The 14,354-nt window shown below is 41.0% G+C and overlaps 1 protein-coding gene across 4 annotated transcripts; it reads right to left on the bottom strand.

The window, feature by feature from the left end:
* Positions 1 to 220: 220 nt before the first annotated feature.
* LOC137250968 (thiamine pyrophosphokinase 1) lies at positions 221 to 1,966 on the bottom strand. Of its 4 annotated transcripts, none has more exons than XM_067784764.1 (4): positions 1,755 to 1,966; positions 1,085 to 1,272; positions 508 to 1,011; positions 221 to 440 (listed from the first exon to the last, which is right to left on the bottom strand). In XM_067784764.1, the coding sequence occupies exons 1-4, from the start codon at positions 1,916 to 1,918 to the stop codon at positions 331 to 333; spliced, it is 966 nt and encodes a 321-aa protein (XP_067640865.1). In that variant the 5' UTR covers positions 1,919 to 1,966; the 3' UTR covers positions 221 to 330. The 4 variants fall into 4 exon arrangements, with proteins under 4 accessions (XP_067640865.1, XP_067640888.1, XP_067640871.1 ...); XM_067784787.1 differs by having other exon boundaries at positions 1,085 to 1,218; positions 1,755 to 1,962; XM_067784770.1 differs by having other exon boundaries at positions 1,085 to 1,233; positions 1,755 to 1,959.
* Positions 1,967 to 14,354: the final 12,388 nt, after the last annotated feature.

The following is a 14,354-nucleotide window of genomic DNA, read 5'->3' as shown; positions in this document are numbered from 1 at the left end:
TTTAATTCTGAAATCGGTTAATATTTTGCTGTTAAAACTTGAGGATGCCTTTCGTATAGAACTTCTCCCTTAATATAACTATCTTCGTTTTGATGCCGCTCTAATGATTAATTAGTCAAAAGTTACATGTATTTGCTTAGATGCAGTTATTAGCAATTTATCAAGCAAATGGTAAAAAATAGATGAGGTTGATAATGTCAATAGATGAGAGCGTACCATAAACATATATGTATTGCCCAATACCGCAATATTTATTCTAATTACATAAGAAAAAAGGAAATAAAATCAATACAAGTTTAGAATGAGTCTCATTTATATTAATATCTTTATTTATAAGCCCATAGACCAAACCAGGCAGGTGTCTGTTTCGACGGAAACTTCTTCGGACACATATGTGTTAGATGTACTAACCATAAAACCGAACTCCAGCGCTGATTTAGCTATGAAAATAAGGAAATTTTGTTTTATTACAAATACAGTTAAGAGTGCTAATATGTGTGTACTTACATAAATTCCATTTTAATCCTGTTGTTGTTACCGTATTTGCTTTACTGCCGACAGGAATTAAAGCGCACCAATGTTCGCATTCCACTAATTCGTTTGGTATTAAAATTTTATGTTTGCCACACAGAAGTAACCAACTTAAGCAGGTACTACTCAATAGATATATATTTAGCTTATCGCTTTGTACCTTATATAATGTATTTATATTTGCCATAATATGATCCAGACGTCCCGTATTCTCTAATAAAACAATAACATCACAAATATCTTGCCTTTCTAGCTGCGGCTTTAAGAAGTATAGAGCTTTTGTAAAGTCAGTTTCACTCTGGTCAGGTGTGTGCTTGTATTCAATGTCTGGTGTATTGAAATATTCACGCGTCTCCTTTGTAATGGAATCAAAATCACCTGTTATATACTGAGGTCGTGAGAGTTCATTCTTTGTGCAATATTTTTGGAGAAATTCATGCCAATGATTGGCACCACCATCAACTAGACAGTGAATTTGTGCTTTAGATATAAATGAAAACAAATGTTAATGCTTGTGTGAGCTTAAAATTAAATTAAATTGCTCTTTAGCTACCATTTCGCCATATTTGTTTCACTAATTGTGGATCCACCTGGACTGCTCTGTTTAACACAATGCACGCGTAGCCACTACCCGATGTGTGATGTGGGTTCAACAATTTCTTGGGCCGCCAAACGCGTTCGTTGTTGCTGTTGCAGTAATTGCTGGGTAATAGTCTAGTTGAGGGGTCGACTGCTAATACACTACCAAAAATATCGAGAGAGGTGTCAAACGACGCGTCTTGATATCAGTATTATTAATCCGAAGGCGGAAAATAAAAATTTTAACGCGTTCAAAAGATATTAACAAAAAACCGAAAAAAGACCCGCGGGTACCTCCGAAACCGGGGGTCGGATCCATAGAATTTTTGCGCAGAACACCTTTCTGCGTTGGCGGCCTTCGGCCGCGATTATAAAAAATAACCCTGGGCTACGCCATGCCAAGTCCGGGTGTGTGGTATAACCGTGGCTACCGCCACGGTGATGCACAAATTTTTTTGTGGGTACTAACACAACAACAACCACATGGAAATCGCCAACTTCAACTGCAAATATCTCCGGACAGAGATAAAATTTTTCTTTTCCGCCTTCGGATTATTGTTCTCGAGATTAATACGCGTCTTTTGACACCTCACTCGATATTTTTGGTAGCGTATTAGCAGTCGACCCCTCAACTAGACTATTACCAATTGCTGCTACGACTTTTGTCATTTTCTTGCATTGCAACTGGTTGCAACAATAATTTTGTATTCTGCTTACATAAAAAACCAAAACACCTTCTAAACGTATTAACAGCTGAGTTTGATTCATAGATTAGGTTTGATTTATTTAATATGAAACGTTTAACCATTGTTTACTATATAGTTTGGCAGCTTCAATAGAGGTTATGTTGCGAATAGAGTGGAAGGCAGTGGACTAGGCAGTCGAATGACATATAATGAAAGAATAGTGTTCGGAGTTTTTTCAAAGTTAAAAAAAAAATGATAAAAGCTTTAATGTAAATAAAACTATTGTTTTAATAACAACAAAAACGCCTTATATATTGTATATACATAAATTCGTAATGATTATCTCACTTTAAAATTTGAGTTAAATAATCTAAAGTTTTTTTTTGAAACTGAGTCGAGAACTGTGCGTGTGAATGTGCGAATTTTCACCGATCAGCTGTTACTTGCGCTACTTGGTAAACTTTACAATGCGTTTAACTTTGCCCATTTAATTATTGAATGAATTACTAATATCATTTTCATTGTAAACTTTACCAAGTAGCGCAACTAACAGCTGATCGCTCAAAATTAGCACACACACAAATCACTAATGGCCATATTACAGAAATCTTTAGGCAAATTCAAGTTAACTTTTTAAACAGACATAAAATGTTATAATTTTGGAATATATAGCATCTAGGACACCTTAATGGCAGCGATTTAGGGAAAATTTTAGAATAGCACCCCCCGAGTTCGGGGTAAAACTTGGTATCAAATAAAAGAGGGAGTTCTCCCGATCACAAATATATATATTTTAAAGTGCGCAAACTTATAATTTAAAAGTTATTTGTTGTTAAAGTTTGCAAATTTAGCAAATTTCTATCACTTTAAATTACAATTTACATATCTTTCAAAACCTTAATCCACATACATATCTTTATAAATTGGCAACGATAAACTTAAATTGCATTTTTGTATATTTCACATTTCATTTTTGCATTGTTTTTACTTATTATAAATGATTTTATTAAATCAATCGTGCTTTTGTCGCAACATGCACATATATATATATATATTATTGATGACATTACAAAGCTGTGCTGCCACATAAACAAAAAAAAAAACAAATATAAATATTACCTTACCACCTTTCAGTTAATAAAGAAAAAGGAAAATATATATTTTTACTACTCATTTTGAGAAGTTGAAACATACATATAAAATAACCCTGGGCGACGCCATGTCAAGTCCACACCCGGACTTGGCATGGCGTAGCCCAGGGTTATTTGTTATAAGCGCAGCCGAAGGCCCCCTATGCAGAAAGGTGTTCTACGTAGAATTACTGTGCATGGCGCAGCCGATGTTGGATTGGCTAACATAACAATAAACATAAAAGCCAAATTAAACTTCCTTAACCCTAACGCCATAGTCGTAACCATACCCATATCCATAACCATCTCAATGTGATCGATTAATGGTGCCTTAACCTAAAAATGGTGAAAATTTCATAAAAATGATGAAAACGCAAAAAATTACAAACATATTCCACAAAAAATAAGTATCTTAGTCATAACGTATCCAAAACAATGAAGAAAATCTAAAAAAAGTTATTAAATTCACCAACTCAAATATTTTTAGGTTATGGATATGGCGAGAAACCAAAAACCAATTGATTGGCTATGGCGTTAGCGTTATGGTATGGCACCATTAATCGATTACATTCCTTTTCATAAGGTAGGTTCGATCAGCTGATTTATCTGGTTATGGATTTATGGTTATAAGTCACCATTAATTCGCCCTTAAGAGATATAAGGTAATAATATCAGCTCGTTCACGAATGCAAAAAAGAGCTTTTTCAAATTTTTGGTAAATAAAGACTACAAAGGTTTAAGATATATATACATCAGACGAAAGGTATTTTTATAAGTTATTTTTCGATTCTGCACTTGTTCCGTTTTTTAGATGTGGCAGCACAGATTTATAATGTCATAAAATATATATACGTATACACATATAAAAGTTGTATAGAAATTTGCAAACTTTAACAACAAATAACTTTTAAATTATAAGTTTGCGCACTTTAAGATATATATATTTTAAAGTGCGCAAACTTATAATTTAAAAGTTATTTGTTGTTAAATTTTGCAAATTTCTATACAACTTTTATATGTGTATACGTATATATATTTTATGACATTACAAATCTGTGCTGCCACATCTAAAAAACGGAACAGGTGCAGAATCGAAAAATAACTCATAAAAATACCTTTCATCTGATGTATATATATCTTTAACTTTTCTAATCTTTATTTACCCAAAATTTGAAAAGCTCTTTTTTGCATTCGTGAACGAGCTGATATTACGTTATAACTCTTATGTTTCTTGTTATGTTAGCCGATCCAACACTGGTTGCGCCATGCACAGTAATGCGACAGTTACCCACCGACGTGTGCCGTACGTAAGGACGTTTGTCGTACGAAGCACGTTTGACCGAGCTCTCAAGCCCGTAGGAATCAATAGTTACGTTCCATTGAGACTTGAGCGAGATACGGATAGAAATTTAACATGCAAATGCAACAACAACGTTGTGATCCTGATATTTATCTGGTTCAATTTCTGATCCGTATAGCAGTTCTGTTCGTTTCGTTTTCTGTAGTAGATTTTTTGATAGCTAACCACTTTTGAGTTGGTAGCACTCTTGGCTCAACTATAGGGCCGTTCCATTGGTTTATCGAGCTCTGGCTCTGGCTCAAATCTCATTGGAACGATCTGGATCAACTTTACGAGAACTGGCAGCACTAATATAATACATCTGTTTTGTTGAAAATAAGAAGAAACGTACACAAAATTTTAAGATACTGATAGAATTATTAACATTTAAATAGTTTCGCACGTAAGCAAACTATTTATTTTCCTTACATCATCTTCAAGTTGTTTACTCTTTCAGTGTTTTTGCTTTTAAATATGGCGAATTCTTTTATGTATACACAAATGTACACATATTTAGTTCAGTGCTACAATGGCTCAACTATATGGTTGGCTCATCTTACCAGCTGATTTTATTTTTTTCATTTCACTGTAGTAGGGATTGTCAGAAGGAGATGGCAAACTTAAAATGAAACCAACGAATTTACAACATTTTCTTACTACATACAAATGCTGCTAAGTTTTATGTTTTCATTCCATTCCATTCGTCTAACAGCAACACTCTGAATTTGGCAATGTGAACAAATGTATGTTGTTGCTGTAGAGATGAACCAACCATATAAGTTACGTTCCATTGAGACTTGAGCGAGATACGGATAGAAATTTAACATGCAAATGCAACAACAACGTTGTTATACATTAATAGTGTATGTTTGTTTGCATTTATGTCGACGTGCCACCACCTTATAATGTTCTACCAAGATAAAAAGATATTGTTGCGGAGCTGGCAACACTATTCACCACCGTCATTTGTTTAATTGCAAACAACGAAAAAAACGACAATAGTACCGACGGGTTTTCCGCGAATAACTTTTAAACGAGATAAAAAATGTAGTTTCTGCTTTCGGATTCTGAATCTTGACGCAAATACGCGTCTTTTGATACTGCTATCGACATGTGCGACCCGAATTTTAAGTGCAGGACTTAAGTTGAAATTTTACTAAATTTGGAATTTAAAAAGCTTATATTTCATAAACTAAGAGTTTCCTAGAGTTGCGGATGATAATTTTGTGATTTTTAGGACCCCCTCTACCCCTACAAATCAGCAAAAGTTTGAAAATCGTGGCACCTTATATAAAATCCAACCCAAAATAACTTTTAAATTATAAGTTTGTGCAATTTAAAATATATATATTTGTGATCGGGACAATTCCCTTTTTCATTTGATACCAAGTTTTACCCCGAACTCGGGGGGTGCTATTCTAAAAATTTCCCCCTTAATTGCAGTAATTGAAAGAAAATGTTTGCTTATACTCAAGTATTTAATTATTTTTTCTAAATTTATCTTTAATATTGATACAATGATTGAGGGTATATTAATCCAATGCAACTCTGCTCTTCCTACTGTTCTTGATTCCACTCCATTCTAGTGCATTCTTTCACTGAATTCGAGTGCCTTCCACTCTATTGGCAACATAACCTCAATTTAAGCTGCCAAACTATATAGTAAGCAATGATCATTTTTATCAGAGATAATAGAGACCAAGGCGAATTCATACCAGGTAGTGGCAAAGGGAATTCAACGAATTCGCCGTGCAGAAGAATGTCAAGCCAAAAGGAAATTTTCATTGATTTCGATTAACTGACATATTGTTGTACAAGGTTTTGTATGGAAAATTATCAAGAAGAAGCAATTAGCTGTTGGGATAACACCACCTCTACTGAATTCGCCTTGATAGAGACGTAAAGCCAAGGCGAATTCAGTACAAGGTGATGTTATCCCAACAGCTGATTGCTTGACGGCAATATGTCAGTTAATCGAAATCTATGAAAGCTTTCTTTTGTTTTGACATTCTTCTGCACGGCGAATTGATTGAATTCGCTCATCCACCACCTGGTATAGATTCGCCTTGCGTAAAGCTATAGATCAAGGTGAATCCATACCAGGTAGTGGCAAAGCGAGTTGAAACAATTCGCCGTACAGAAGAATGTCAAGTAAAAAGAAAATTTTCATTGATTTCAATTAACTGACATGTTGCCAAGGCGAATTTAGTACCAGGTATTCCAACAGGTGACTGCTTATCCCAACAGCTGATTGCTTCTTCTTGATTATTTTCCATACAGCACCTTGTACTTTAATGTGTCAGTTAATCGAAATCAATTAAAATTTTCTTTTGAATTGACATTCTTCTGCACGGCGAATTGGTTGAATTCGCTTTGCCATCACCTGGTATGGATTCGCCTTGTTGTTGTACAAGGCGTTGTATGGAAAATAATCAAGAAGAAACAATCAGAACAACACGTACCAAGGCGAATTCAGTAGAGGTGGTGTTATCCCAACAGCTGATTGCTTCTTCTTGATAATTTTCCATACAACGCCTTGTACTACAACATGTCAGTTGATCGAAATCAATGAAAATTTTCTTTTGACTTAACATTCTTCTGCACGGCGAATTGGTTGAATTTGCTTTGCCACCGCTTGGTATGGATTCGCCTTGACACTTACCGAATTCGCCTTGGTTACAGGGAAAGCGTTAGAAGAAGAATTTGACATTTGTTTAAGCTATAGGTGCTTTCCGACTTTGCAAGTGTAATTACATTTCTCACTCACCCACCCATTTTTCATAATGAAAACCGGACCGAATCTAATATCTAATCTAATATCTAATATATATTATAAATGGGAAAGTTTGGATGTTAAGATGTTTGGATGTTTGGATGTTTAGATGTTTGGATGTTTGGATGTTTGGATGTTTGGATGTTTGGATGTTTGTCCAGACGTTTGTCTTTGTGACTCAATAACGCAAGAACGGCTGGACCGATTTGGATGAAATTTTGCACACATATAGCCAATAGTCTAGAAGGATCTACTAGCTATATATTTTTCAAAAGGGGCGTGGTCCCCGCCCCCTAGGAACAGTTATAATTTAATTATTATATTTTTTCGTCTTTGCGACTGAATCACGCCAGAATGGCTACACGGATTTTGATGAAATTTGGGACACAGACAGTAGTCTACTAGCGAAATTTTTTTCGAACATGGAAAGAGGGGTGGGGGTCCCACGACCCTTCGAGAAATTATTTTTCATAATTTTTACACATTATAACTTTACGTATACTGGCCTTCACCAATATCACAGACTCAAGGGGTCAAATAAGTCGAGGGCTTACAAAGTAAGCAGTGACGCCCTCCGCCCGCCCCCCTTTATCTCCCCCTCTGGTGTAAAATCCATAAATTGTTATAACTCAATCTAAATTTTCTCCTAAATCAATAGTTTTTGGTATCTGGTACATACAGAACGAGATCTAGACAATTTTGGAGGAACGATCAGTGGTCCTCTCCTCTACTCCCGCCATCCGCCCTCCATCAATTGTTTTTATTAGCACGCTTTTATTAGCTTTACCTGTATGTTTCTATCTAACTTTTTATTCGCTCCAATGCGCCTGCTGCCTTATTAACATGGTTTTATAATTAGCTTCACCTTATTTGTAATCCCGTAAGGGTCATATCGAGACCCTTCCGGGATCATTTCTGGATGGTTTTCGGGATCGGTCCGGGATTACGCCGGGGTAATTTCGGGACTTTTTCGGGACTATTTCGGGATCATTTTGGGACCCTTCCGGGATCATTTCTGTATAGTTTACGGGATCCGTCCGGGATCCCGTCGGGGTTATTTTGGAACATTTTCGGGACTATTCCGGAATCATTTCGGGACTATTACGCGATCATTTGGGGACCCTTCCGGCATCATTTCTGGATGGTTTTCGGGATCCGTGCGGGATCTCGTCGGGGTCATATGGGGACTTTTTCGGGATCATTTGAGGGCTCTTCCGGCATCATTTCTGGATGGTTTTCGGGATCCGTCCGGGATATCGTCGGGGTCATTTGGGGACTTTTTCGGGATCATTTGGGGGCTCTTCCGGCATCATTTCTGGATGGTTTTCGGGATCCGTCCGGGATCCTGTCGGGGTCATTTCGGGACTTTTTCGCGACTAATACGGGATCATTTGGGAACCCTTTCGGCATCATTTCTGGATGGTTTTCGGGATCCGTCCGGGATCCCATTAGGGTAATTTCGGGACTATTAGGGGATCATTTGGGAACCTTTCCGGCATCATTTCTGGATAATTTTCGGGATCCGTCCGGGATGCCGACGAGGTCATTTCGGGACTATTTCGGGATCATTTGGGATACCTACCGGCATCATTTCTGGATGGTTTTTGGGATTCGTCCGGGATCCCGTCGTGGTCCTTTCGGGACTTTTTTCGACTAATACGGGATCATTTGCGGACCCTTTCGGCATCATTTCTGGATAGTTGTCGGGATCCCGTCACGGTCATTTCGGGACTATTAGGGGATCATTTGAGGACCTTTCCGGCATCATTTCTGTATTGTTTTCGGAATCCTTTCGGGATCCCGTCAGGGCCATTTTGGGACTTTTTTGGGGCTAATACGGGATCATTTGGGGATCCTCTAGGGGTCGTTTCGTGACTTTTTCTGTTTTATTTCGGGATCATTTGGGGACCCTTCCGGCATAATTTCTTGATGGTTTGCCGGATCCATCAGGGTCATTTCGGGACCATTTTGGGATCATTTGGGGACCCTTCCGAGATCATTTCTGGATCCGTCCGGGATGCCGTAGGAGCCATTTCGGGATTTTTTGTTACTTTTCCGGGATAGTTTTTGGACCCTTCCGGGATCATTTCTGGATCTGTGCGGGATCCCATCTGGGTCATTTCCGGACTATTTCGGGATCATTTTGGGATCCTTCCGGAATCATTTCTGTATGGTTTTCGCGATCCGCCGTTGATTCCCTCGGAGCCATTTCGGAACCTTTTCTGGAGTATGTCGGGGTCATTTGGGGACTTTTTCGGGATCATTTGGGGCTCTTCCGGCATCATTTCTGGATGGTTTTCGGAATCCGTGCGGGATCTCGTCGGGGTCATTTGGGGACTTTTTCGGGATCATTTGGGGGCTCTTCCGGCATCATTTCTGGATGGTTTTCGGGATCCGTCCGGGATATCGTCGGGGTCATTTGGGGACTTTTTCGGGATCATTTGGGGGCTCTTCCGGCATCATTTCTGGATGGTTTTTGGGATCCGTCCGGAATCCCATCAGGGTAATTTCGGGACTATTAGGGGATCATTTGTAGATCTTTCCGGCATCATTTCTGGATAATTTTCGGTATCCGTCCGGGATGCCGACGAGGTCATTTCGGGATTATTTCGGGATCATTTGGGATACCTACCGGCATCATTTCTGGATGGTTTTTGGGATTCGTCCGGAATCCCGTCGGGGTCATTTCGGGACTTTTTCTCGACTAATACGGGATCATTTGCGGACCCTTTCGGCATAATTTCTGGATAGTTGTCGGGATCCGTTCGGGATTCCGTCACGGTCATTTCGGAACTATTAGGGGATCATTTGAGGACCTTTCCGGCATCATTTCTGGATAGTTTTTGGAATCCTTTCGGGATCCCGTCAGGGTCATTTCGGGGCTTTTTCGGGATCATTTAAGGTTGGCTTTCAGGATTCGTCCGGGAACCCGTCAGGGTAATTTCTGGACTTTTCCGAGACTATTTCGGGATCATTTTGGGACCTTCCCAAGATCATTTCTGGATGGATTTCGGGATTTGTCCGGGATGCCCTCAGGGTCATTTTGGGACTATTAGGTGAGCATTTGAGGACCGTTCCGGCATCACTTCTGGATGGTTTTCGGTATCCGTTCAGATTCCCGTCGGAATAATTGCGGGACTTTTTCGGGATCATTGGGGTCCCTTCCAAAATCATTTCTGGATGGTTTTTGGGATTCGTCCGGCATCCCGTCGGGGTCATTTCGGGACTTTTTCTCGACTAATACGGGATCATTTGCGGGCCCTTTCGGTATCATTTCTGGATAGTTGTCGGGATCTGTTCGGGATCCCGTCAGGGTCTTTTCGGAACTATTGGGAGATCATTTGAGGACCTTTCCGGCATCATTTCTGGTTAGTTTTCGGGATCCTTTCCGGGTCCCTTCAGGGTCATTTCGGGACTTTTTCGGCATCATTTAAGATTGGTTTTCAGGATTCGTCCGGTATCCGTCAGGGTAATTTCTGGACTTTTCCCAGACTATTTCGGGATAATTTTGGGACCCTCCCAAGATCATTTCTGGATGGATTTCGGGATCTGTCCGGGATGCCGTCAGGGTCATTTTGGGACTATTAGGTGATCATTTGAGGACCTTTTCGGCATCACTTCTGGATGGTTTTCGGTATCCGCTCAGGATCCCGTCGGAATTATTGCGGGACTTTTTCGGGATCATTTGGTGTCCCTTCCGGCATCATTTCTGGCTGGTTTTTGGGATTCGTCCGGCATCCCGTCGGGTTCATTTCGGGACTTTTTCTCGACTAATACGGGATCATTTGCGGGCCCTTTCGGCATCATTTCTAGATAGTTGTCGGGATCCGTTCGGGATCCCGTCAGGGTCTTTTCGGAACTATTAGGTGATCATTTGAGGACATTTCCGGCATCATTTCTGGATAGTTTTCGGGATTCTTTCGGGGTCCAGTCAGGGTCATTTCGGGACTTTTTCGGGATCATTTAGAGATGGCTTTCAGGATTCGTCCGGGAACCCGTCAGGGTAATTTCTGAACTTTTCCGAGACTATTTCGGGATAATTTTGGGACCTTCCCAAGATCATTTCTGGATGGATTTCGGGATCTGTCCGGGATCCCGTTAGGGTCATTTAGGGGTGCGTTCGAGATCCCGTCAGGGTCATTTCGGGACTTCTTCGGGAATATATCGGGATCATTTGTGGATGGTTTATGGGATCCGTCCATGACCCCTTAAGGGTCATTTCGGGACTATTAGGTGATCATTTGAGGACCTTTCCGGCGTCACTTCTGGATGATTTTCGGTATCCGTTCGGGATCCCGTCGGAATCAATGCGGGACTTTTACGGAATCATTTGGGATTCCTTCCGGCATCATTTCTGGATGGTTTTCGGGATTTGTCCGGGATCCCGTCGGGGTTATTTCGGGACCTTTTCGGGGCTAATACGGGATCATTTGGGGATCCTCTAGGGGTCGTTTCGTGACTTTTTCTGTATTATTTCTGGATCATTTTGGGACCCTTTCGGCATAATTTCTTGATGGTTTGCCGGATCCATCAGGGTCATTTCGGGACCATTTTGGGATCATTTGGGGACCCTTCCGAGATCATTTCTGGATCCGTCCGGGATGCCGTAGGAGCCATTTCGGGATTTTTTGTTACTTTTCCGGGATAGTTTTTGCACCCTTCCGGGATCATTTCTGGATCTGTGCGGGATCCCATCTGGGTCAATTCCGGACTATTTCGGGATCATTTTGTAATCCTTCCGGAATCATTTCTGTATGGTTTTCGCGATAAATCGTGGATCCCCTCGGAGCCATTTCGGAACTTTTTCTGGAGTTAGTCGGGATAATTTAGGGACCCTTCCTGGATATTTTCTGGATGGTTTCTGAGATCCGTCCGGGAGCCCGTCAGGGTAATTTCGGAACTTTTTCGGGACTATTTCGGGAACTTTTGGAAACACTTCCGGGGCGTGTTTGGTACCCTTCAGGCATCATTTCTGTGTGGTTATCTGGATAAGTCTAGAATCGTGTCGTTGTCATTTCGGGTTTTTTTGGGACTACTTCGGGAACTTTTGGAAACACTTCCGGGGCGTTTCTGGATGGTTTTCGGGATCCGTCCGCAATAGCGTCGGGGTCATTTCGTGGCTTTTTCTGGATAATTTCGTTATCATTTTGGGATCCTATCAGGTTATCAGCTCATAAAGTTCTTTTTTTTACTCAATTACAAAAATAAAATGCATTAGACAGAAAAAAAATTTTAAACAGATAAATTTATAAGCAGGCTAACGTGAATAGCCCACATATTTCATTTTCTCCTTGCGGACGGGGCCGCGGGTAAAGGCTAGTTATATTATAAATGGCAAAGTTTGGATGTTTGGATGTTTAGATGTTTGGATGTTTGGATGTTTGGATGTTTGTCCAGACGTTTGTCTTTGTGACTCAATCACGCAAGAACGGCTGGACGGTTTTGTATGAAATTTGGCATGCATATACCCAATAGTCTAGAAGGATCTACTAGCTATTTATTTTTCAAAAGGGGCGTGGTCTCCGCCCCCTAGGAACAGTTATAATTTAATTATTATATTATTTTGTCTTTGCGACTGAATCACGCCAGAACGGCTTCACGGATTTTGATGAAATTTGGGACAGAGATAATAGGCTACTGGCGAAATTTTTTTCGAACATGGAAAGGGGGAAGGGGGTCCCACGACCCCTTCGAATAATTACTTTTTAACAATTTTTACACATTATAACTTTACGTATACTGACCTTCACCAATATTACAAACTCAATGGGTGAAATAAGTCGAGGGCTTACAAAGTGAGCAGTGATACACCCCCCCCCCCCCCCCCCCCCTTTCCCCTCTCGTGCAAAATCTATAAATTGTTATAACTCAATGTAAATTTTGTCCTAAAATCAATAATTTTTGGTATCTGGCTCATACAGATCGAGATCTAAACAATTTTGGAAAAACGATCAGTGGTACTCTCCTCCTCCCGCCATCCGCCCTCCATCAATTGCTTTTATTAGCACGCTTTTATTAGCTTTACCTGTATGTTTCTTTGTAACTCTTCATTCGCTCCAACGCGCCTGTTGCCTTATTAACATGGTTTTATAATTATCTTCACCCTATTTGTAATCCCGTTTGGGTCATCTCGAGACCCTTCAGGGATCATTTCTGGATGGTTTTCGGGATCCGTCCGCGATCCCGCCGGGGTCATTTCTGGACTTTTTCGGGACTATTCCGGGATTATTTTGGGACCCTTCCGGGATCATTTGTGTATAGTTTTCGGGATCCGTCCGGGATTCCGTCGGGATTATTTTGGGACATTTTCGGGACTATTCCAGGATCATTTCGGGACTATTTCGCGATCATTTGGGGACCCTTCCGGCATCATTTCTGGACGGTTTTCGGGATCCGTCCGGGATCCCGTCGGGGTCATTTCGGAACTTTTTCTCGCCTAAGACGGGATCATTTGGGGAGCCTTTCGGCATCATTTCTGGATGGTTTTCCGTCCGGGTCCCGTCGGGGTCATTTCTGGACTTTTTCTCGACTGATACGGGATCATTTGAGGACCCTTTCGGCATCATTTCTGGATGGTTTTCGGGTTCCGTCCGGATCCCGTCAGGATCATTTCGGGGCCCTTTCTCGACTAATACGGGATCATTTGGGGACCCTTTCGGCATCATTTCTAAATGGTTTTCGGGATCCGTCCGGGATCCCGTCGGGGTCATTTCGGGACTTTTTCTCGACTAATACGGGATCATTTGGGGACCTTTTCGGCATCATTTCTGTGTGGTTTTCGGGATCCGTTCGGGATCCCTTCAGGGTCATTTTGGGACTTTCTCGACTAATACGGGTTCCTTTGAGGTACCTTGCGGCATCATTTCTAGATGGTTTTCGGGATCCATCAGGGATCCCGTCGGGGTCGTTTCTGGACTTTTTCTCGACTAATACGGGATCATTTGGGGTAGCTTCCGGCATCATTGCTAGATGGTTTTAGGGATCCGTCCGGGATCTCGTCTTGGTCATTTCGGGACTTTTTATCGACTTATTCGGGATCATTTGGGGACCCTTTCGGCATCATTTCTCGATGGTTTTCGGGATCCGTCCGGAACCCGTCGGGGTCATTTCGGGACTTTTTCTCGACTAATACGGGATCATTTGGGGACGCTTTCGGCATCATTTCTGGATGGTTTTCGGGATCCGTCCGGGATCCCGTCGGGGTCATTTCGGGACTATTTCGGGATCATTTGGGGTACCTTCCGGCATCATTTCTAGATGGTTTTCGGGATTCGTCCGGGATCCCGTCGGGGTCATTTCGGGACTTTCTCTCGACT

The sequence above is a fragment of the Eurosta solidaginis genome, chromosome 1, assembly GCF_040869045.1.
Source record: "Eurosta solidaginis isolate ZX-2024a chromosome 1, ASM4086904v1, whole genome shotgun sequence".
NCBI classification, from domain to species: Eukaryota; Metazoa; Arthropoda; class Insecta; order Diptera; family Tephritidae; genus Eurosta; species Eurosta solidaginis.
This window is presented reverse-complemented; position numbering and strand designations above follow the sequence as displayed.